The sequence below is a fragment of the Elephas maximus genome, chromosome 4 (assembly GCF_024166365.1).
Source record: "Elephas maximus indicus isolate mEleMax1 chromosome 4, mEleMax1 primary haplotype, whole genome shotgun sequence".
NCBI classification, from domain to species: Eukaryota; Metazoa; Chordata; class Mammalia; order Proboscidea; family Elephantidae; genus Elephas; species Elephas maximus.
This window is the reverse complement of record NC_064822.1, coordinates 65,927,804-65,954,482: the sequence shown is the minus strand read 5'-3', so window position 1 is coordinate 65,954,482 and position 26,679 is coordinate 65,927,804. Positions and strand designations below refer to the sequence as shown.

Below are 26,679 nucleotides of genomic sequence, written 5' to 3'. Positions count from 1 at the left end.
ACTGCCAAAAGAATGAACAAATCTGTCTTGGAAGAAGTACAGCCAGAATGCTCCTAAGCAGCAGGGATGGCAAGACTTCGTCTCATGAACTTTGGACATGGTTATAGAGAGGGGCCAGTCCCTGGAGAAGGAGATCATGCTTGGAGGAGAGTCAAACAAAAAGAGGAAGACCTTCAATAAAATGGATTGACACAGTGGCTGCAATGATGGGCTCAAGGTAATAACTGCGGAGATGGCACAGGACCAGGCAGTGTTTTGTTCTGTTCTACATAGGGTTGCTGAGTCAAAACTGACTTGACGGCACCTAACAACTACTACAATAGTTGTGAAAGAGCATAGTGTACACTGACAAGGATCCTTCCCAAATGACAGTAATTTACTACCTTCCTGAAACATAGAAAGACTGACATAACATGCATTAGATCTAACCAAACTGTGTGACCTCATACATTCTATGAACATAAAGGGGGGAGGGGATAGATTTAATGACATAAAAACTAGAAACTGTAGCAAACACTTAAGTGCTCGGCTACTAACCGAAAGGTTCCAGCTCAAGTCCACCCAGTGGCACCTAGGAAGAAAGGCCTGGCGATGTATATCCAAAAGGTTAGAGCCATTGAAAACCCACTGTAATTAATTTTTTTTAATTAAAAAAAAACTGAAATTAGCATTAACATTCTTTTTATGCAAAAAGCCCTTTCAAATCAGTAAGAAAAAAAAACCTCTACAGCAAATTAAGATATATGAATAATTCACAAAAGAAACAGAAAGGCCAATAAACATCTAAAAATGTGTATGCACTCTTCAAAAAAAAAAAAAAAAATTCAAGTCTGCTGATTGAAAGGGCTTACTAAAATCCAGGTTGACTGATAAAAAAAGACACATATTTAAAAATATTGATAAAATTTTAGACCCCTATGAAGAAAAAAAAACAAGTTTTTAGGCAAAAAGAATAAATTACCTACAAAGGAAAACGATCAGAGTATATTTGAACATTAAATTTCAACAATAAAACCTAAAACGCAGCAAAACTGAAGCCAGACTCTTATAATCTAAGAATCCAATCTCAGCCACGGTATTATTCTCCCTTAAGGAGAAAGAAAAATATTATGAGGTAGCTATCACTTACATACCCCATCCAAGAATAATAATCAAGGAAAGACATTAACGTATGACTAAGCACCCAAACCTCATGATATGGGAAGATGAGGATGAGGAGTAAATGCTGGTGAGTAATGAAAACTGCAATATGTTGTTAGATGCTACCGAGTCAGTTCCAATTCAAACTCATAGCGACCTTATGTACAACAGAACAAAAAGCTGTGGTTTTATGTTATGCTCACAATCGTTGCTATGTTATTTGCATAAAAATACAGTATTTATTATACTGATGATAGGTCTATAGATCACATTTACATGTGAAAGACAATGTGTTTTCAACTTGCTATGTAAAAAGATCGACAGCTATATACTGTATATATACGAATATACAGTAGACAAGTTGTAATACTAATTTATATACTACAAAGATATTTGCATTGTTTTTACCTAGTGAGCAGTTGCTTTGCATCCTCCCATCTGTTGAACAACGTAACATGGTGCCAACCACACGGCCTCCCACAACTATGACACGTACATCCCGTCCATGGGACTCTTTAACATACTTCTGGAACAGGTATGGAGCTTCATGGCGAATAAGATGGCTTAGATCAGCCAAATGATGCTTATCCCGAGCCAAGAAAACAGCTTTGCCTGTGATTGAAAAGAAGAGAAAATATGTAAGTCATCAAACTGTGGGCAGTTAATATCTATTATCTGCATCTTTTTGAGTCCCAAACAATCCCCTTCTTCAGAACCTACTGCACTTTATTTTTTTTCTTAAGTTTTCTTTGTTCCAATTGTTTAATCAAAGTAATAGTTATGATAACCAGTGAAACAATGCAAAAATGTATAAAGACAAAGTTAATAAACTCCTTCTACTATACCCTCCACTCCAAACTCTTACAGTATCATTTTGGTATATGTTGTGAAGTAAGAGGTCTAGATTTGTATTCCTCCAGAGGTTACCAACAATGTCAACTTCATGTATTAGCAAAACCTTTTCTCTCTGAGTTAAAACTTACATACTATATTAGCAGTATACTAATACATTTAGTATATAGTAACATAGCAATGTTATTACTTGTATTTATTTCTGGATTCACAGTTCTACATATCTATTGTTGTGCCAAAGGCTGTAGCTGTTTTTAAAACATGGTTTTAAATCCTCTGACATTCCTCTCATTGAGGGGGTGAGAAAGGATTTATGTCCCTTCCCCTTGAATCTAGAAGGGCTTGGGACTGCTTCAACCGAATAGCAGAATTGACTCTGTATGACTTGTGAGGCTAAGTCATAAAAGGCCATGAGCTTCTGCTCTGTTCAAACCCAGCTGAACCTTATCCAGCCCTTCCCGCTAAACATGTGCTGACTTTGGATTTATAAATCTTTTCTTTTATAATCTACACTTTTTATGCCTTAAGAAATCCTTCATAATCTGAGATCATTAAGACATTTCTATATGCAGCCTTCTAAAGTTCTTTATTAACCCCAGACACCCTTTTAACTCAGGACTGAAGTCACTCTTTCAGCCAAAGTTTAGACGGGTCTATAGGGCCAACAAAAACACATGTGAGGGACATGCTTCATTGTTCAATCATGTATACAAGACTAATAAGCACATCAGCCCAAAACCAAAGGTGAGAAGTCAGGAAGGGACAGGAAAACTGGACAAATGGAAAACAGGGAACCTGGGGTAGAGGAAGGGGAGAGTGTTGGCTCATCATGCAGATTGCAACCAATGTCACGAAACAATTTCTGTGTTAACTGTTTAATGAGAAACTAATCTGTTCTGTAAATTTCCACCTAAATCACAGTAAAAAATACACTATCATATTTGAAGAAAAATAGTTTAACACTAATAACAATATAGATACAATCATGTACTGTCCAATCTTACTTAACAGAGTCCTTCGTTTACTTCTGAAAATTTATATAATTTAAGAATAAAATATACTCTACAGAGCAAAAAATTAAAATAAAGTTCTTTAATTTTACCTCACATATTTAAGTCTATGATTTTACAATGGATTTTTGTCTGTAACGTGAGGGAGGGGGCGCACCTTTTTTTTTTGTCTTCATACCCATTGCCGTCGAGTCGATTCTGACTCATAGCGACCCTATAGGACAGAGTAGAACTGCCCCATACGGTTTGTCTTCATAGAGATAACCAAATGTCTCAGCACCATTGGTGATCTATATATACCTAATCCTGCATAAGTGCCATGCGGTCTTAATGACATGGCTTTATAAACATTTTTGTTAACTAGCAAGGGAAAAAAAAAAAAAAAAAATCAATCCACTTTTTCTCAGGAGGGTCTTGATTATTCTTGGCACTTGTTCTTCCATATAAATTTCAGAATCCTCCTATCAAAATTCATTGTTAGGATTTTTTAACTGAAACTGCATTCAATCTGTAGATCAATTTAAGGAGATGACATCCATTCCTGTGCTATCAAATTTGGTAGATACTAGTGACGTGTAGCTATTTAAATTATTTAAAATCAAATAAAATTAAAAATTCAGTTCCTCAGTTGCACTAGCCATGTTTCAAGTGTTCAACAGCTACATCACTGATAAGCGAAGAACAGAGCACATCTATCACTGCATAAAGTTCTACTGGACAGCATTAAAAACAGTGAGTCCTTCAACTCATGAATATGGTAAACCTCCTTTTTTAAAGGTCTTTTTCAATGTCTTTCAACAAAGTTTTATAATTCTTTCCATATAGGTCTTACTCATCTTTTAGTGGGTTCATTCCTAGTTACCTTATATATTTTAATGCTATTTTAAATAACTCTTTAAAATGCTTATTTTCTAATTGCCTATTTTTCACGTACAGATACGTAATTTATTACTACGGACTGATTTTATGTCCAGGAAGCTAAAACTTTAAGTGCTAAAAATTTATATCAATTATTTTGTGTTACTTATGAACCCAATATATGATTTAAAAACAAAACGAGAAGGGAGATGACTAAAGTTTGTAACTGATGATCCTGTATTGTTCGGAAGGAAAGTAAAGGTACTAACTTGAAACTCAGTCTAAGTATGCCTGTTAGAATTCCCAGGATAACCACTAAAACAGAAATAGCTTCTAGCCAAACTGAACAATTGACAATAACCTCCTATAAATCTGAAGTACTATGTACCTAACAAACTTCCTGTATCATTCCTTCAGAATCTCTGCTTCATAAGCTATAATTACTTAACAATTGACAATAAGAAAACGATTTAGTCAATAATCACAAGCGAACAGAAAAATTCAAATAACTGCACTGATCTGATAAAAAAAAATCTTATTTTTATAAAATCATTGTTATTAATTCTGAAGGAATTTCAAAATCATGTGCCATAGCAACACTCATACACACCTCTATGACCCCGTGTATTCTTCACTACCATTGGGAACTCCAATACTTCTGCTTCATCAATCATTTTAGCAAAATTTTCATGGCCACCTGGTAAAAAAACAAATTTAAGAAGGACAGCAACAGAGCTGTTTTATGATAAATATTATCTACACTATAGACAGCAGTAGCATAAGGCAATGATTACACAGAAGTAGAAGTTAAGAGCCTGATGGTCAAATTTGTTTTTCTTGGAGAAAATAAAAAACGTAGGCTCAAAGTACAATTAATATCAGTTTAAAACTCACTTTTTAAAATGAACTAATCTATATATATTCTGATATCCAACTTAAAGAAGCGTCTCGCAAGTAACAAAGCTTCCTGGTTCTGTTAACATTTTTCATTTTTTTCAATCTTTTATTTCTTGACATCCGAATAACAGACATTCCCGGTCAGATTAAGAAACTGAAGAGGTAGTCAGTAAAGAAAGTTGAAGACATGGTGCGCATTCACACACGCCATTCTCTTTATTATCAAACATGCTTACGAATTTTCTTTATCTCAACTATTAATCAGAGTTCTTTCTATACCTAGCTACTCAGTGTTAAGATTTAACTTCTTAACTGTTTTTATTTCTCAGGAACAAGTGATACAATAGCCAGATTACTGTAAAAATGGATTATAGTTGTAAAAAAAAATCAGCCAGGAAAAAATTCATTAAACAACTGCAACATCATAAATTTACAGCTTAGGTAAATTAAGATGATTCAGCTCCAATTTTTAAACTCAGAATTTTTAACCTTTTCTCCTTTTCAAGTCTTAAAAATCAAAATTGTAGAATTATTACATAACCTGTAATATCTCAAAAGCATCAGGAAGACAGAATTCTTGATTTATTAAAATTATCTTTTTCTCTTCTTGTGCAACTTGCTAAAAATGCTAACTGCATCCACACATGCCGTACAGACATGATGAATTCCCCTCTTCTTTAAAATCTTAAAAATAAGAAGAGGTCAGGGATTTCTTTGTAAAGCCTTATCAAATTTCCAAACATTCTACTGGACATTCATTTGGAGAAATACCTTTATGGGAAAACTCTGCACTAATTTATAGTTAGTCTCCTCTTCTCCAAACAAGAACTGGATGGGCAGGAAATGTGTTAGCATAATGTTGTTTATAGTAGTAGTGGTACTCAAAGTGCAGTTCTGTAACCTGTGCCTTTTTTCCACTTGGTTGTTATTGATATGTGACCCAATAAATATAAAAAGTAAGCATAAGAAGCTTGTATAACACTTTGGTACTGCTGTGGTATTTTGATTTTACAAGAGCATTGATTCACATCAGATTGGCCTTAAAAAAAAAAAAAAGTCCTTTACCACAAATAGTTTTAGAAGCACTGGTTTTAAAGCACACCTAATACAGTGTCATTTTCTAAAAGAATATGGAAGTATTTATGAGGCTCTATCATGAAAATGGTAATAAAGTTATTAAGAAATTACAAAAAGATGTCATCAAATTCTATTATCTTTTACCCCAGGGGTTGGCAAACTACAGCCTGTGTGCCAGATTCGGCCGGCTGCCTGTTTTTTTAATAAAATTTTATTCACACATAGCCGCATCCATTTGTTTACATATTGTCTACGGCAGTTTTCACACTACGACAGAATAGTGAGCTGCGACAGAGACCTTATGATCTGCAGAGCCTAAAATATTTACTATCTAGTCCTAGACAAAAAAGGTTTGCTAACCTCGTTCTACTCCAAATCATGGAACTAAACCTTAAGGCACAATTCAAAATTCTCCTGCATAGTTTGTTAAAATTGAAAGTCACCTCTATAAGAGGTTCTTTCATGTTTATAAATTTCCTTATATCATATAACCCATTTAGTATGGCTTTCAAAATTATCAGTGCTCTAAAACTTAAGTTATACATTCTCATTAGTGAACTCACCATAAGAGAAAGTATCTGGCAGAGGAACACCATGGCCAGCCAACTCTTGAAATGTCCAGAACTTATTAACACAGTTCAGGATGGCTTGAGGTCGGTTCATCAATCGACATCCCATCTTCTCTAGATGGCGCAAAACAGTGATGTCACTATCACTTTGTACCCAAGGGGTTGGTACTCTCACTACCACCACCTGCGGGTAGGCAGTGATTAGTTCTCCATTAATCCGTAGACCTGAAATATATAAAAATGAAGTAAAAACCATCAGAAGGGAATATAAAATAAAGAAACAGAAACATATCAAAGTAGGGGGCAGGTGAGAAGGGTGGCGGTTGTTAATATTTGACTGTGATGGGGAGACACTCCTCCTTAAAAAAATTCCTGCACTTGTTAAATAAATTATAATACATGTGAATATAATGAAATACTAAAGTACTAAAAAGAATGTCATAAATATTTTTGAGATGTGAAAAAAAAAGTACAGATACATAATGTTGAAATTTTAAGAACAGCCGTCTTAATTATCTAGTGCTGCTATAAAAGAAATACCACAACTGGATGGCTTTAACAAAGAGAAATTTATTCTCTCACAGTAAAGTAGGCTAAAAGTCCAAACTCAGCTCCAGGAGACGGCTTACACTCTCTGTTGGCATTCTCATCAATCTTCCCCTGGACTAGGAGCTTCTCTGTGCAGGGACCCCAGGTCCAAAGGACATGCTCTGCTCCCGGCACTGCTTCCTTGGTGGTATGAGGTCTCCAACTCTCTGCTTGCTTTCCTTTCATCTCTTATAAAAGGTGGTGTAGTCCACACCCCAGGGTGTCCCACCCTAATCCTCTTTAATATAAAATTACAATCACAAAATAAAGGACAACCACACAATACTGGGAATCATGGCCCAGCCAAATTGATACACACATTTCTGGGGGGATATAATTCGGGCCACGACATTAACAAATCTGAAAATAAATTTTACTAGTGTTTAGATATTCACAGAAAATGTCTGGAAGGACAGATGACATAACTGGCTTTCCCTGAGTCTGACTAAATAGTATGGCAGAAGAGGCAGGTTTCTAGAACTTTTAGCCAATATCATTCTATTCAGGGAAGCCCCTGATACTGAAGAAACAAGTTATTTATGAATTGTTCCTTAAAACTTATTTTCATTAAAAAAACAGTACATATACACACATTATTCTGCTGTAAAAATCAATGAAGTCCTGATATATCCTATAACATGGATAAACTCTAAAAACAATGCTGACTGAAATAAGTCTGTCACAAAAGGACAAATATTGTATGATCCCATTTACATTTCTAGAATAGGAAAATGTATAGGGACCAAAGTCTATTAGTGGTTCCGTTACCAGGTGTGGGAAGGAGAGAGGAAAGAGGGAGTCACTTCTTCGGGGGCACTGAGCTTCTATTAAAAGTGACAGAAAAAATTGGAAACAATGGTGATGGTTACAGAACATGATGAAAGTAAATAATATCACTGAACTGTAGATGTAAAAAATCTTGAAATGGCAATTTTTGTTATTATATACTCACCATAATAAAAATAAGTAAAATTTAAAAATAGTTCATATTTGTTTAGAACATTTACAATACAAAAATATGTAATATATTCACTTCCCATCCTATATAACTTTCTTCACTTAAAATTATACCACGGACACCCTGCTATAGCCATACACGTACAGCTTTATTTCATTTCTTTCTTTTTTTTTCCCCCAGTGGCCTGAATGGAATTACATTTACAGATACATGATCAATCTCTCACAGATAAACATTCATTCATTCAATAAACAGTACGCCATTACTAGCTATCAGATTCGTTTTTAAATGCCAGGAATACACTGGTAAAAAGACAAATAAGGCCCTTGCCCTCAAGGAGCTCTCATTGTACTAGGAGAGACAGATGCTGTAAGTGTTGTCATAGGGGCAAGAACAACCATTAGAAGAGTATGTGCCTTAACCACAATTTCTACTGCGAAGTATAAAAAATAAAATTGGTTAGGTAAAGTGTCAGATATGGAAAGCCACAAATTCTGGGCTAAAGAGTTTATATCTGTTCTGATTAAGAGAACTAAAGGTGTGTGCTGAATATTGCCTGTTGAAGCTCCACATAATCCCCATTTTTTAATCCCTCCCCAAACTGGGGGTTTCCTGAAGAGCAGGGCCACATTCTCCAGCTAGGAGGGTTCCATTTGAGAATCCAACCAATGACAGACAATTACACAAAATTCCATTGGTAAAAGAAAAGAAGAAGTTACTATTCTCTAGGAGTAGCTGTGTGTAGGTAGCATGGTCCACAAACAGGTGACATAAGGTTCTGTTACTGGCTTCCAGGCATTCTCCTCAGAATCATTCAATTTGCTGCTATAGGCTAAAACCTTAAAGATCATCGATGGGAGCTTTCTGCAATCCTGCACCTCCTGATTTCTAAGGCTTTAGCAGTGGCTTGCCTGAACATACTGAAGTGCATTTTTTTAAAGGGAAAAAAATCTAATAACATAATTGAGGATTAAAAGTTTTTAAGATTAGGATATAGAGGATGTAGAATTGAAAACCGAAGTCAGTTTGGGACAAAAGGTGCTAAGTTTGGATCTAGATATGAAATGTTTTCATGGTCAAAGTAGAATAGTCTCTAATAGACGATGACCTAGATAGGGGTGGTGTTACAATCCCACCCTAATCCTCTTTAACATAAAATTACAATCAGAAAATGGAGGACAACCACAGAATACTTGGACTCATCCCCTAACCAAGTGGATACACACATTTTTGGGGGGCCATAATTCAATCCATGAGAGTACTGTTTATACACTATTAAAACTCACATAATCTCTGTGAAAAATCAAGAAAGAAAGAATAATGGAGATGTGATAAAAGAACTGTGTAATCAGCCAGGAGGGGCTCCCACTAGCCAAATTTGAGATGATTTGAGCATCAAAAAAGAACTGATCACACAGCGAATACACAAAAGTCCACGAATCCATAATTATACTCAAATGCAGAAAGAAAAAAAAAAAACCTCATTTGCTCCCACTGGAGGGGACAATTATATAGCTCCTTACTCTGTCCACAGTTCAAATCTACCAGCCAATCCTTGAAAATCCTATGGGGCAGTTCTACCCTGTCCTATAGGGTCACTATGAGTCAGAACAGACTCGATGGCACAAAACAATTACTCTAAAAAAACTGATAAATGAAGAGAAAGGATGACATTTACCCCACCTTTTTAGAGGAACTACAGGTCATCGAAAGGAGCCCTGGTGGCACAGTGGTTAAGCACTTGGCTGCTAACCACAAGGTTGGCAGTTTGAATCCACCAGCTGCTCCACAGGAGAAAGATGTGGCGGTCCACTTCCATAAAGATTACAGCCTTGGATCTAAATATTACAAAGCATCTTCTCTGACTATAAAGCCATAAAAGCAGAAATCAATAACATAAGAAGCAGGGAAAACAAATCGAACACTTGGAAACTGAACAACACCCTGCTCAAAAAACGACTGGGTTATAGAAGAAATTAAGGATGGCATAAAGAAATTCACAGAATCCAATGAGAAAGAAAACACTTCCTATTAAGAACCTTTAGGATATAGCAAAATCAGTACAAATGCACACATCCAAAAAGAAGGGCCAAAATCAAAGAATTATCCATACAACCTGAACAGAAAGAGCGCAACAAAAGAAACCCTCAGACACAAGAAGAAAGCAAATAAAAAAAATTAGAAATAAATGAAATAGAGAACAGAAAAACAATTGAAAGAATTTATAAGACCAAAACCTGGTTCTTTGAAAAAATTAACAAAATTGATAAACCACTGGGCAAACAAAACAAAAACCAGAAAGGAAGCAAAGAACCCAAATAAGAAATGAGACGGGCCATATCATATCAGACCCAACGGAAATTAAAAGAACCATATCAGATTATTACAAAAAACTGTGTTGTAACAAATTTGAAAACCTAGAACAAATGGATAAATTTCTAGAAACACACTACTTACCTAAACTAACACAAACAGAGGTAGAACAACTAAATAGACCCATAACAAAAGAGGTTGAAAAGGTAATTTAAAAACTCCCAACAACAACAAAAAAAAGCCATAGCCCAGGTGGCTTCACTGGAGAGTTAGTTCTACCAAACTTTCAGAGAAGAGTTAACACCACTACCACTAACAGTATTTCAGAGCACAGAAAAGGACTGAATACTCCTAATCTCATTCTATGAAGCCAGCATACCCCTGATGCCAAAACCAGGTAAAGACACCACAAAAAAAAGAATATTACACACCTATATCCCTCATGAACATAGATGCAAAAATCCTCAACAAAATTCTAGCCAAAATAGAACTCAACAACATATCAAAAAAATACAAGGTGTGCAGAGCAGGGATGGTTCAACATTAGAAAAACAACCAATGTAATCCACCATCACAGAAATAAAACAAAAGAACCACATGACCTTATCAATTGATACAGAAAAGGCATCTGACAAAGCCCAACACCCATTCATGATAAAAACTCTCAGCAAAATAGGAATAGAGGAGAATTCCTCAACATAATAAAGAGCATTTATACAAAGCCAACAGCCAACCTCCTCCTAAATGGACAGAGTCTCAAAGCATTCTGCTTGAGAATGGGGGCCAGGCAAGGATGCCCTTTATCACCACTCTTACTCAACATTGTGCTGGAGGTCCTAGCCAGAGCAATTAGGCCAGAAAAAGAAATAAAGGGTATGCAAATTGGTAAGCAAAAAGTAAAAGTATCTATATTTACAGATGACATGATCTTATACACAGAAAACCCTAAAGAATCCTCAAAAAAACTACAGAAACTAAAAGAAGAGTTCAGCAGAATATCAGGATACAAGATAAACATACGAAAATCAGGTGGATTCCTCTATGTTCCTCTATGTCAACAGAAAGAACATCGAAGAGGAAATCACCAAATCAATACCATTTACAGTAGCCCCCAAGAAGATAAAATACTTAGGAATAAATCTTACCAGAGATGTAAAAGACTTATACTAAGAAAACTACAGAACACTTCTGCAAGAAACCAAAAGAGACCTACATAAGTGGAAGAACATAACCTTGCTCATGGATAGGAAGACTTAACATTGTAAAAATGTCCATTCTACCAAAAGCCATCTATAGATACAATGCAATTCTGACCCAAATTCCAATGACATTTTTGAATGAGATGGAGAGACAAATCACCATCTTCGTACGGGAGGGAAAGAGGCCCCGGATAAGTAAAGCATTTCTGAAAAAGTACAAAGTGGGAGGCTTCACGCTACCTGATTTTAGAACCTATAACACCACCACAGTAGTCAAAACAGCCTGCTACTGGCACAACAACAGACATAGACAAATGGAACAGAATTGAGAATCCAGACATAAATCCATTCACATATTAGCAGCTGATATTTGACAAAGGCCCAAAGTCAGTTAAATCGGGAAAAGACAGTCTTTTTAACAAATGGTGCTGGCATAACTGAATAGCCATCTGCAAAAAAATGAAACAAGACCCATACCTCACACCATGCATAAAAACTAACTCAAAATGGATCAAAGACCTAAATATAAAATCTAAAACAATAAAGACCACGGAAGGAAAAAAATAGGGGCAATGCTAGAAGCTCTAATACATGGCATAAACAGTATACAAAACATTACTAACTATGTGCAAACACCAGAAGAGAAACTGGGAGGTCCTAAAAATCAAACACCTACGCTCATCCAAAGACTTCACACCAAAAGAGTAAAAAGATTACCTACAGACTAGGAAGAAGTTTTTAGCTATGACATTTCCAATCAGTATCTGATCTCTAAGATCTACATGATACTGCAAAAAGTCAACAACAAAAAGACAAAAACCCAATTAAAAAATGGGCAAAGGATATGAACAGGTACTTCACCAAAGAAGACACAGATAACATGAGGAAATGCTCACGATCATTAGCCATTAGAGAAACGTAAATCAAAACTGCAATGAGATACAATCTCACTCCAACAAGGCTGGCATTAATCCAAAAAACACAAAATAATAAATGTTGGAGAGGCTGTGGAGAGACTGGAACACTTATACACTGCTGGTGGGAATGTCAAATGGTACAACCACTTTGGAAATCGATTTGGTGCTTCCTTAAAAAGCTAGAAATAGAACTACCATACGATCCAGCAATCCCACTCCTTGGAATATATCCTAGAGAAATAAGAGCCTTTACACGAACAGAAACATGCACACCAATGTTCACTGCAGCACTGTTTACAACAGCAAAAAGATGGAAGCAACCAAGATGCCCATCAACGGATGAATGGATAAGTTATGGTATATTCACACAATGGAACAGTACGCATCGATAAAGAACAATGCTGAATCCGTGAAACATTTCATAACATGGAGAGATCTGGAAGGCATTATCCTGAGTGAAATTAGTCAGTTGCAAAAGGACAAATATTGTACGAGACCACTATTAAAAGAACTTGAGAAACAATTTAAACACAGGAGAAAATATTCTTTGATGTTTATGAGGGTGGGGGGGTGAGTATTCATTAATCAGACAGTAGACAAGAACTATTTAAGGTGAAGGAAAAGATAACACATGACACAGGAGAGCTTAGCACAACTGGACTAAACCCAAACGAAAGAAGTTTCTTGAATAAACCTAAGGCTTCGAAGGCCAGAGTAGCAGGGGAGGGGGCCTGGGGACCATGGTTTCAGGGAACATCTAGGTCAACTGGCATAATAAAATCTATCAAGAAAACATTCTGCATCCCACTTTGGTGAGCGTCTGGGGTCTTAAACACTAGCAAGTGGACATCTAAGATGCATCAATTGGTCTCAACCCACCTGGATCAAAGGAGAATGAAGAACACCAAAGACACAAGGTAATTATTGAGCCCAAGAGACAGAAAGGGCCACATAAATCAGAGACTACATCAGTCTGAGACCAGAAGAAGTAGATGGTGCCTGGCTACAGCTGATGACTGCCCTGACAAGAATCTCTGATGGAGCACGAGAACAGTGGGATGCAGACCTCAAATTCCCATAAAAAGACCAGACTTAATGGTCTGACAGACTAGAAGGATTCTGGAGGTCATGGTGCCCAGGCTTTCTGTTAGCCCAAGACTGGAACCACTCCCAAAGCCAACTCTTCAGACAGGGATTGGACTGGACTATAAGATAGAAAACAACATTGATGAGAAGTGAGCTTCTTGGTTCAAGTAGACACGTGAGACTATGTGGGTAGCTCCTGTTTGGAGGCAAGATGAGAAGGCAGAAGGGAACAGAGACTGGCTGAATGCACACGGGGTGGAGAGCGGGAGTATGCAATCTCATTAGCGGGGAGAGCAACTAGGAGTACATAGTAAGGTATATATAAAATTTTGTACGAGAGACTGACTTGATTTGTAAACTTTCACTTAAAACACAGTAAAAAATTAAAAAATAGAAATTACAAAAAAAAAAAAATAAGATTACAGCCTTGGAAAACCTACAGGGCAGTTCTACTCTGTCCTATATGGTCACTATGAGTTGCAATCAACAGCAACAGGTTTTTTACAGTTCATCACCAGGAGGAAACAATCTTCTTTGAAGAAAAGTGCCAACTAATAAATAAAGAATAATAAAATTACAAAAATCACCATTTTGCAAACTCAAACTAATAACTAGGCAAGGATCATCAATGATGCTAAAAGCATTATGGAAAGACTGATGGCAATATGTGTACAGTGCCATCACAGATTATTTGCTACACCAAAGAGAAAAAACAGGTTTTTTTTTTAACAGAGAGACCTTGCAGCCACAGTGACCAAACTTAACGCCACTAATAGTGGCAGAGTCAATCATTTTGTGCCTCTTAGTTAGATGCAATATGAAGTATATACCATCTTCTTGGGCACCATTTTTTGCTCAAAATCTGTAACCTGGATCTAATCAAGCTAATTTAAAGAAAACTTTGGGAGGCAGACACCACAAGGAAATGATGAGAGAAATCCAGAAAGTGAGACATTCTTAAGACAATTGTTCTGATCACTTCAGAAAGTTGATAGACAATATTGAAGAAATAAAGATAGGGAGATTGTTCTAGATTTAATTCAATCCATAAACCAAATCTGAATTTTAAAATAACTGAAAAAGACATTTAGAAATCTGACTCTAGAGCATATACTGGATGACATTAGCATATACTAGATGATATCAGGGTGTTATTTTCTTCAGTGTGCTAATGGTATTGAATTATATATGACAGTGTCATTTTTTGGATACACATATTGGAGCATTTAGGTGTGAAATGACATAAAGATGACTACTTGATTTGAAAAGTTAACTCCTCAGAAAGTATCTATGTATGTATGTGTATAGTTTATACATATCGAGAAAGATAACAAACTAAGACAAAAAGTTATTACTAAACACAACCTAGGTAGCAAGTATATAAAAACCAAATCCATTGCCATCGAGTTAATTCTGATTCATAACAACCCTATAGGACAGAGTAGAACTGCTCCTATAGGGTTTCCAAGGCTGTAATCTTTATGGGAGTAAGCTGCCACATCCTTCTCCCAGTAGCAGCTGATGGGTTCGAACCGCCAACCTCTTGGTTAGCAACGGAGCATTTAACCACCACACCACTTGGGCTCCTTAACAAGTATATAGCTGATCGTGATTCTATTTGCTTAAAATTTTTAATAAATTCTGGAGGTTGGGGGTAGGGTAGGCAAAAGAATCAAGAGATCACATCAAATTTCTGAGTATTATCTAAAGAAAACTGATGCTGGTCATTTCGGTTTTTATAGTTTCTCGGAATCCTTTCTATCACCAACAATAAAAGCCCATTTACTGTTCCTGCACTGCCCCATTTCCCTTTGCCACTGTTATTACTCCACTATAATCATTTACATTAGTTTATCCTGAAGATAGAGAGAGGAAAGTCAGACTAAAGGTTAAAACAATTTGCTAAAGGTAATAATCAGAACCAAATCTAGGAGTAGAACACCTTCTTTCTCAGACTGTAAGATCTAGCTGGAAAAAAACAAAATGCAGTGTTAAGAGATTCACAGCTTCTTCTGATTTGCCTACTCCGAGCTAAATCCACATAACAAATATTCAGTTGTTTTGCTCTAGAAAACTGACTCATTATTTAACTGACAAAGCTATTTAATTCAGTATCAACAATGTTATTTTATGCACATCAATTCTGAAGAATCAAATCCCAAAAATGATTAACTCTGAACGTTTTAAGACACTCAAATTATAAATCTATTTTCTAAATAATATGCTCCAGAACATTAATAAAAACTGCAGCAAAAAAGTCTGAGTCACATTGAACTGATGCCTCCCATAAATGCCAATCTGTCCTTTATATCTTACACATCAGACTGCTCCCTTAGACCCTTTTTTTTTTTTAATCAGTGGCTTTTTCCCTCCTACCAGGTCCTAAACAAATCAAAGACAAAGGAGGAAAAGTACTTATCTAAACTTTGAAGAGAACAGGACAATTAACAATAAGGATTTATGGTATTGAGGGTCGATAATTCTCAAGAGTTACATAAAACATTACAAAAGTCTTTAAGGCTCCTCTTATAACGACCAATTTCGAAACATCAAAAATTGTAAGATTATATTTTTATAAGAATATGCCTTTCACATCTGCTTAGCTGCTTCCTAACAATACTTTGTTTTCTACCAAAATAAAAACCCACTGCCGTCGAGTGGATTCCGACTCATAGTAGCCCTATAGGACAGAGTAGAACTGCCCAATAGTTTCCAAGGAGCACCTGGTGGATCTGAACTGCCAGCGTCTTGGTTAGCAGCTGTAGCACTTAACCACTACGAACCAGGGTTTCCAAAATATCACCCTTTAACATCCTCAGTAATCCTTTCTGCTCTAATTTCTTAATATCTTGTTTCCAAGTCTTATCTATTCAGCCCAGGTAGAGACAACATTTTTAATCTTCAAAGGCATGTTCTTTTGGGAATGACAAGAAATGAAAAGAATTCCTTCCCCAGATGCTTTATCAGTAGTACAGAAAGAAACAAAAGGAAGGCTGCTCTAACAGCTCACCTTATTATCATTCAGCACTGCTGCATTGCAGCTGACAGTCGTGTGTTTAAAAAAAAAAAAGGGAGAAAGGATAATAGAAAGCAAGCAAACATGCAATCAGATTATGACTACTTCATTTTAAAAGCATTTTTATTCAAGGTAATATGACTGCACAGCTTCTTTTATCGTGTTTGAGTATTCTCTTTTGCTTTTCTACCAGTCAAATAAAAATTGGATCAGGAGAAATACTTTATGAAATAAAAAGTGGTAACCACACAAAATAACCTTAAGAGGTTCACCCGTTCATCCATCCATTTTTTTCTTACTCGTTCAAAAATTTTGTTGAAGACCTATCTTAAGGTAAGATGAGCCACCTTAGAAGAAAGTCCTAACTCCTTCTGAGAAATTTTGAGGATGATAGGAAAAAAATAAATGCATGTAAAGTCGCTTAGTAAGTGACTGGTACACAGTAACGACTTAATAACTGTTAGAGCTTATCAATCGCTGTCAGCTCACAATGGTAGGGTGAGGTAAGTTGATGACACAAGTAATATCTGTTACTGGCAATACAACTTGAGAAGTACTTTTTTTATCCCCTCTCCAACCAAATCCATCTGGTTTATTTGATATTTAATAATACATGAAAGTTTCATTTTTAGAGATAAAGATAGTTCTATTTTGCTTATTTAGCATAAAGTCTTGCTTTTATGAAGCTTTTTATGTTAAATGAGTAGTGTAGTGAAAGCTCATGCCTTCCCACTTTGTGCCACCCAGGGACCACATTCACATAACTTTTATTACAGTATATTGTTGTAATTTGTTCTATTTTATTATTAGTTTTTGTTGTTCATGTCTTACTGTGCCCAATTTATAAATTTAACTTTATCATAGGTATGTATGTATAAATCAAAACATAGTATAGATAGGGTTCAGTACTATCCACAGCTGCAGGCATCCACGGGGGATCTTGGAACGTATCTCCCACAGATGAAGGAGGGACTATGTATTAAAAATTCGAGGTACACACAATGGTTTGTAATAACAAACCGGTGCTACTTTGGGACACACATCAAAACATTACTATCTTATTATGTTAAAGATGTTTTAGTGTATCTGGAGGTGTTTCTTTAATGTCTTTTATGCACATAAAGGTACACTACATACTTTTTTTTTTAATACACTAAGACAAACATTTGACTGATGTTAGATATGAATCGTACTTAACTGTTCCCATTTACATACAAATTTGACTTAAAGACAGACTTAGGAATTGAACTTGCTCTTAATCCAGGGACTGTATGTGTGTGGTTTAAGAGAAATACCTCTTAGTTTACTAGGCAGAGAAAATTTTGCCTAACCTGGTAACTGGTATTAAAAAAAAAAAAACCTACGCTAAACATCATGCTTAGTATTTGAAACAAAATCAGAACATTTCCTTTCAGATCAGGTGTAAGACAAGTATGTGCACTAATTACCACTTCTAACCATCAGTGTACTGGAGGTCAATAGTCTAATTTATCAAAATAACTTTTATTCATACAACTAGATCCTAATCCATAATAGTCAACCTCCCATATAAGACTACAGCTACTTCCAAGAGAAATTTTATCCTAAGTCTGAAAGAGCTTGAAGCATTAGGAGACACAACTAATGCAATTCCTTCATTTTCCTGAATTATTTTGGAAAGGGACAGGCGTTCACTCTGATAACACAGGCATAGTCATTTGCTGCTGGCAGGGAAGATAAAAGTTTCATTCAAGTGTCTTAAGAACCAAAATGCAGATGGATTTAGCATGCAAGTAAATATAACCGAAGCTCCTGGTGGTTTGATAGAGGGAATGGAGGGGAAGAGACCTGAAAACATAGGAGAAAAAAAAAAAAAATTCTTGGTGATCTAAAACACTGGAGGTTTTTCCTTAGAATAATTATGTTCCACGTCTTATTTTTAATACATATATTCTTAAGAAAATAGCCAATTGCAAATTTCATTGTCCAGGTGGGTTGGGATCACAGTCCTAGTTTCCCAAAGATTGAGCAGAAAGTGACTCAGCATGAGCCAATCCTCATATAATTAACATGAAAATTAAAACAATCTGAGTGACTGCCGGCAAATGGCGGGAGTAGGAAAATAGCACAGGTGAGTCTGTCCACAAAAACAACCGAACTAGAAAGAGTAACTGGCACCAACTATTTTGGAACTCAATCAGACACTGAAACCAAGCAAGGGAAGTACCAGATGAAGATAAAGGCTGTTGCTGATCCTGTATATGTGAGCCACATGCACCGACCAGTTATCATCCCCCACTCCTCAGTCCCCACAATGGTGGAGGTGACAACAGCCCATGGTCCATGTTCCTCGAGCGAATGGCTGGTGCCAGGGCAGGCAGTGGGGACCTTGTCATCCAAGGATTCGGGGTTGCAGTTTGCAGCTGGGTTGGGTTGGTCTGAGTATATCTTTCATTATTTGTGGATTCCATATCTGTGAATTCGCCTACTTGCTAAAATTTATTTGTAGCCCCCAAATCAGTACTTGCGTGCATTTGTGGACTGTGCAGATCAGCAAAAAATTTGAGTTGACAGGATGGCACGTTTCCCAGCTGATATCAAATAAAGCTATGCTATGCCTTCTTGTTTCAGTTCTCATACTGTAAACAAATGTCCTTTTTGCAGTCTGTTTAATGCCACTCTTTTGTACTTTTTTTTGGTAAATCTGCTGTTCAAGGTGTCCTCCAAGCACAGTACGGAAGTGGGGGCTAGTGGTCCTAAGTCAAAGAAGAGTGTGATGAGCCTTACAAAGAAAATACGTTAGATAAGCTTTGTTCAGGAATGAGTTACACTGCTGTTCACTGTGAGCTCAATGTTAATGAATTACAAATACCTGACATTCGGAGCAAGGAAGAGGAAATTCACCAATCGGCATATGAGGCTATCCCAGAAAATGCTAAAGTAACATCTTAGTGCATGATGAAGATACTGAGAAGATGGGAAAGTGGCTTAATTTGTAGATTCATGAGATGACAACCAATTTAAAAATGTAGTGGAAAGCACTGTCATGAAACTGAAAAACAAAAAAATTTACAGTCACCTTACCATAGGGTCGCTATGAGTCAGAACTGACTGGATGGCAATGGGCTGGTTTGTTTTTGTTTACCCAGGGTCAATAATACGTTAGTGTTTTCACTTCTTTACGTAAAGAAATATTGCTTGTAATTATTTCTAAGAAATGTATATTAAATAAGGTGTCTTTAAACAGAAACACATATTATACAAAGATTATGTATAGATTACTTAACAAAATTGTTTGGAACAGAGCTCGCAGGAACCTAAGCATGTGTTTTCCTGTAGGAACAAAGGCTCAGTATTCACTAATTCAGTGTTAATGGCAACTTTACAGAGCTACCACAAATAATGAGAATCAATTGTAGAAGTAGGAAAGCAACATGACAACTGGTGAAGCTAAGCAATATGTATACAGAAGTTCTTTCTACTATTCTTGCAATTCTTCTATAAATCTGAAATTATTTTTAAAAAGAGAAGGGAAAGCAAGGCTAATATACTCATTTTAACTGACTGAAGAGAGGAATTACCCAACATTCTTGAATATTACATTATAAAACCAATAAAATGTTACCAAGCACAGACCATGTAGCCTTTTAAAATTAGGCCAATCTTTAAAGCTAAAACAGAGAATCAACAATTGTTTTTATCTCTAAGGCAGGAAACACTACTACCATTTGAGGAATAAATCTTTCAGTTGAAACAAAATCAGCCAGCCTATTCCACTGAAGAGATGGATAATAGGGCCAATAAAAACCCAAAAACCTGTTGTCATCGATTCTGACTCATGGCGACCCCATTACAGACTAGAATTGCTTCAGTGTTCTTGGCTGTAATCTTTATGGAAGCAGATTGCCAGATCCTTCTTCCATGGCTCCAATGGGTGGGCTCAAATGAGCCAACCTTTAGGTTACTAGCCAAGTGCAAACCATTTGCACACCACCCAGGGATACCTAATATGAACAATAAAAACTATGAAATCCATAATCACCTTTCTAAATACTTCATTAAACAAAAAGAAGGAAAAAGAGTTTGAAAACTAAAATGCAGATTGATTTAACATGCAGATAAATCAAGTTCCTTAACTGGTGCTGCACATCAACAGCTAATTATGTATCTCACATACTCAGCAAAACTTCCCTTTGTTTAAGCTTAATCCCTTGGTACTTGTATTTTTTAATTTTTTTAAAGTTTGGCTGACAAATAGCAGAGGTAGTAAGCACCAATACTCCATAGTTTACATCATTACCAAACATTCTGAAGCCCTTTGACCAAGGAAAATGAGTATTTTTTATTTGACCTTCAGATTTTCTATGCACAAATGAGCAATTAGGGCAGTTTTTCTTATTCCCTACTAGACGTAACTTCAGAAATATAGTCCAGAGGATGACAGATACAGGCAAACTACTTCATTCTTCTCTTTCCCCCACTGAATTTCTGGCTCCTTAATGTATTCTGTGCTTTGCTGACATCAAGGCTCATGAAAAGACAACAAAGAATTCCAAAAGTTTTAACCAATTGTTAACTGGAACAGGGAATGCATAATTCAGTTTGCTTCTTGGCATTTATTACTTTCTCCATCTGGTGGTAAGATGCTTTTCATTTTAAATAAATAAATACAGGTTTTTATAAAATAATTTGGAATAAAAGTTAACTCCTTCCTAGTTCCTGTGTGTTGAGCCAATGAAAAAATACTAAAATAACTTTGAAAAAACATCTCATACTATGAAGTAAAATGTGATTTATCTAAACCAGAAGGCCATCAAAAAAAAAAAAAAAAACCCAACATCCATGATTTTTTAAACTTATAGCTAGTACTACTAAAGGAACTCACATCTAGTCCAAATACAGGTTTGATTCCATAGAGGTAATGAAATAGATATACTAAACTAAAAAAGATTTTTATATGTATGTAATAAGGGTTAATGGAGGTAGGGGAACAGGCACTAATTTTCTGGCAGTGGAAATATAAATTATACAACCTTTCTGGAAATCAATTTAGTAAACTTATCAAAAGAACTCCATGAAACTATTTATACACTGACTCAGCAATTCCACTTACAAATTTGCTCTAAGGAAAAAAAAAATCAGTAGTATAAACAATACAAAAGTTCACAGCAGGTAACTGAACAGTAAAAAAGGAAAAAAAAAAAAAAGAAGCAACCTAACCTAAATGTTTGCTTCAAGTGTCAAAAGTATCTTAACATCTGAGGATATGCACCAGGCACTATCTAAGCACTCTGCATTTATTAACTTATTTTTTTCCTTCTTTACTGTTGTATTTCTCAGATTTTCTAAAAAAAAAAAAAAAAACATTTATTATTACTGTAATACACATATCCAAGTATTTGCTCCTATTTCTATGAACCCCTATCATATTACTTATATGATACAAGGCTTGATAAGCTCCAAAGGACAAAATGCCACAATCAGATTACTAATATCACAGAAGAGAAGTAAGAGCCTGGGAAAAAAATATTTTTAAATGTCTACTCTAAAAAGACAATGTTCCGCTGCTATTCATAAGGTTTTCACTGGCCAATTTTTTCGGAAGCAGACTTCCAGGTCCTTCTTCCTAATCTATTTTACTTAGTCTGGAAGCTCTGCTGAAATCTGTTCAGCAAGGGTGACCCTGCTGGTATTTGAAACACCAGTGCCAAAGCTTCTAGAATCATAGTAACATGCAAGCCACCACAGTAGGACAAACTTTGACAGATGAGTGTTGGATAAGTCACTCAGTTATGGTGTTGGTGAAGAATACTGACTACACCATGGATTATCAGAAGAATGAACACATCTGTCCTAGAAGTACAGCCAGGATTGCTCCTTAGAAGCAAGGATGGTAAGGCTTCATCTCATGTACTTGGAGCATACTATGAGGCTGAACCAGTTCCTGGACAAGGACATCATGCTCGATAAAGTAGAGTAAAAAAGAGGAAGACCCTCAACAAAATGGATGGACACAGTGGCTCCAACAATGGGCTCAAACATAGCAACGATTATGGGGATGGTGCAGGACTGGGCAGTTTTGTTCCATTGTATATAGGGTCACTGAGTCAGAACTGACTCAATGGCACCTAACACCTCTAAAAAAATTAATGAACTACTTCACTATGTGTGTAGATATTACCATCCCTGTTGAGAAACTGAGCTGAGAAGTGGTTAAGTAACTCAACCAAGATTCAAATACACATTCAGTGGGCTTCAACAGTTCTACTATACCAAGAAAAAAAATACATTAGCATTTTTTAAAATGCTAATTAGACAATGTGGAAGTTGGGCAAGATTTTTTTTTCCTTTAAAACGGGGGGCAGGGAGCAAGAGGGAAAAACTGCATAATTCCTAAAGTTCCTTTTCTGACGAATTTTAGAAATTTTTATATCAAAAAATGACGCCTCCCCTTAGAACAAGGTCTGAAAATTAGTCAGATGGAACGTGTATTACTTTAATGTTTTTCATTTAAAAAGGACTTGAGAGCATACTACATGTTCTCTTGGACATTCTCCCCTGGATATATCCACGCAATTCCTATCAAAACACACATACTTTAAGGAAAAATAAGCCCTTTCCTGCAAGACTGTCACTTTCTACAGTAATAACACTAAATTTCTAAACACTTGTCAAAACTTACACTCTACATGACTATAGCTAGCTAGCCCTGACCTGTCTACTGAGATCCAGACTCATTTTTTCAACCCCTCCTGGCAATCTCCAACTGAATATTCTGAAACCAGCTTAAATTTATTCCTCCTCTTATCCCTGACATTAATCATACAACCTTCACCCAACTGTTCAAGTTAAGATCTTGAGATATCCTTCAACTCCTTTCTCCCCCACTTCTTAGTCAGTAGGTCACCAAAGCCAATAATTTAGTTTCTGAATGACTTTCAAGCAAAACTGGCCCAATCTCTACTATTGCCTTTGCTGCTGCCCTAGTTCAAACCTTTAAATTTCTTATGAGACTCCTGCAATGTCAGGAATCAGGTTACTCTTCCTCCAGGTGCTTCTTCTCTATAAGGTGAATTCAAGCTTTTTTCCTTGCCTAGAACAGTTTTTTGTTCCTTTCTCATAACACCAAGTCCAACTCACTGTATAAGCCCCTGGTAGAATGCAAACTTTTCCACAAAGCTTCCCCATTTTCCCTTACTTTGTATACTTCAAGTACCTTATTTGTACATCTATTATAACCAATAACACTGTGCTTTACAGTCATCTAGGAAGTCTAAAAGCTCTTAACACTGCATCTTTCAAAATGTCAGTGCACAGTAAGTGACCTTTGAATCAATTTTAATTTAATAAACTCTTTACTCCATATGAATTTAAAATCTTGGCTTACTTCAGTTTTTGTAGACAGAGATGAAAAGCAATTTCAGAAATTAAGTTCATTAATAACAGAACCCCCTCCCCCCATATCTACTCACAGTTATGCTGGTAGGTGATAGATACTACTTACTATGATCAACTTCACATCGCATCACTTTGAAATAACAACAGATTCTAGAAGTTAAGGGGGTGGTAATGCTCAGAATAAAGATTTTTAAACGTGCATTTGATTCTGTTTTTAACAAGAATTGGTTTTCTAAATAAAGTATGTAATAGTATAAACTCAAGAATTCAAACAAAACTCAAAATAATCTGTAACTAGACAGAGGAGCCCTGGTGACACAGCAGTTAAGAGACTGGCTGCTAACCAAAAGGTCAGCAGTTCGAATCCACCAGCTGATCCTTGGAAACCCTATGGGGCAGTTCTACTCTATCCTATAAGGTCTATATGAGTCAGAAGTGACTTGAGGGCAATGGGTTTTTATTTAGACACAACTGGTCTGAAACTTACCTTTACTTATCTAACGTTTCAATTAAAAGTAAAAAAAAAAAAATACAGGGAAAATGCTAAGTTGTATATACCTACAAGGATTTCAGAAGTACCAATATAATGATATAATCACAAATCATACTTACCTATATTTTACTTATTGATTTCCTGTAGGCTTTCATTAGGCAATACCACTGGTCTACTTTGAATTATTAGAAAACCAACTATATACTTAAAACTAGCTGTTCTCAGGCACTCATACAATATTAATGAGAGTTTTGGAAAAAATACATTAAAATTTAAAATGAGTATATTCTTGACCAAAATATTAACTAGTACTTATCCTATGGTTATACTCAAAACAAACATGATTAACATGATTAATGCCACTGAAATGTACATGTGAAGATTGCTGAAATGCCAGGTGTTTTGTTACATATATTTGCTCATGGGAAAGAATACTACAATACTAAAAAATGACAAAACCATTAAGAAAATTATAGTAGTATTTGTCATAGGAAAAAGAAAATGTCCAACAATACAACATTGGTGATATAAATTGTGATTTCACAAGCTCAGCACAACTGACATTCTGAGCTAATTAAATATTTTTGGCGGGGGGGGGGCTGTACTATGCATTATATATAATGGTTACAAGTATCCCTGGCCTCTATCCTCTAGAGGCCAGTAGCAGCCCCTTACCCAGTTGTGAAAACCAAACAGGCCTAATGACATTTCTAAATCATAAACCAAAACCAAAGCAAATCCACACTAATACTTGTAGGCATTTTCCCAAGAGAAAAAAAATATGTGTCCTCTAAAAGACTTGTACAAGAATGCTCAGGGCTGATTTATTCACAGCCCCAAACTGGAAACAACCCAAATGTCCATCAACAGGAGAATGGTTAATGCAGTAAATTCATACAACAAAATACTACTTAGTAATAAAAGAGAATTACTGATGAATATAACAACACGAATCTCAAAAACTTGTTAGCTTCTCTCATATAAAGCTCAAGAATTGGCAAACCTAATTCTTGGTGTAAAAAAAAAAAAAAATCAGAACATTAGCTGCTGGAGGTGGGGTAATTGACCAGAAAAGAGCATAACAAAACTTCCTTGGGGTGACAGAAATGCTCAATTTGTTACACAAGTACAGATAATTGCCTAAACTCACAGACTGAGCATTGAAGGTTTATGACTTTTCTTATATGAATTATACTTCAATTAAAAAATAAAAGAATAAAGCATTTTGTCTGACCAACAAAGACAGTTAAGTCCAATGTAACTCACAAAGACAGTAGAGAGGACCGTTAAACAGTCAAATAGTTAAACAATGAAAATTACAAAACACGATGAGGGACAAAAAGAGACCTACAAAAACGGAAAGACATCCTGTGCTCATGGATGAAAATGTAGCAAAAATGTCAGTTCTACCTAAAGCAATCTACAGATACAAGTCCAATACAAATCCCAACGACATTCTTTACTGAAATGGAAAAACTAATAACCAACTTCACATGGAAAGGAAAGAAATCCCAAATAGCCAAAGCAGTATTAGAGAAAAATAACAAAGCAAAAGGCCTCACGGTCCCTGATATACACCTTATCGACATGTTTAGGTTCCAAAGACCATGCTGCTATGCAAAAATCAGCATTGTATTAAAACGGAGGTTGACCACACCAGATATCAAAAAGTAGAATGACTGCATTGTTACATAACCAATTGCCAAATTACATGATTACATAACTGCCAGACCACTGCAAATCATGGCCCAGCCAACCTTAACCATCACAGCCAGTGTTACTCTTGGCCTTGCACTGCTATCTTCATTACCATCAGACATGTCATTAATGTGCAAAATAGTCAGATAGTGCATTTTTTTTTTACTACTACTGTAAATGCAAAATGTTGGATAATGGGAAAGTCAATAGTATTCAGAACATGTATAGAATGATCTTTCTGTGTAAAAAAAAAGTTTAAGAATTCAATTAAAAAATTGATTCTTTGAAGATGAACAAAATTGACACAGTTAGCTAGACTGGCAAAGAAGAAAAGAGACAAATAATTAAAATCAGAAACAAATGTGGAGACACTACTATGGATCATACAGAAATAAAAAGGATTACAACAGAATACAATTAAAAACTGTACACCAATTTCATATCTAGAAGAAATGGATAAATTTCAAGAAAAACAAAAATTTAGGTAATTGGGAAATTTATAGCAGTAAACACCTACATTAAAACAGGAAGACCTCAAATCAATAACCTAAATTTAGAACTTGAGGGGCTAGAAAGAGGAGCAACGTAAGCCCAAACTATCTGAACAACAACCAAAAAAAAGATTATGGCA

The 26,679-nt window shown here is 35.8% G+C and overlaps 1 protein-coding gene across 8 annotated transcripts in view; it reads right to left on the bottom strand.

Moving 5' to 3' along the window:
• The window catches only part of RIMKLB (ribosomal modification protein rimK like family member B), a 55,199-nt gene that overhangs the window by 11,961 nt on the left and 16,559 nt on the right, over positions 1-26,679 (bottom strand). For all 8 annotated transcript variants that reach the window (XR_007517121.1, XR_007517122.1, XR_007517123.1 and 5 more), the window contains 3 exons: positions 6,398-6,628; positions 4,471-4,557; positions 1,549-1,752 (listed from right to left, as the gene is read on the bottom strand). Coding sequence is in view for 5 of the 8 variants with exons in the window: in XM_049882386.1 (XP_049738343.1) it covers positions 1,549-1,752; positions 4,471-4,557; positions 6,398-6,628 (522 nt within the window). In the remaining 3 variants the exon portion in view is untranslated. The remainder of the gene's footprint in view (positions 1-1,548; positions 1,753-4,470; positions 4,558-6,397; positions 6,629-26,679) is intronic.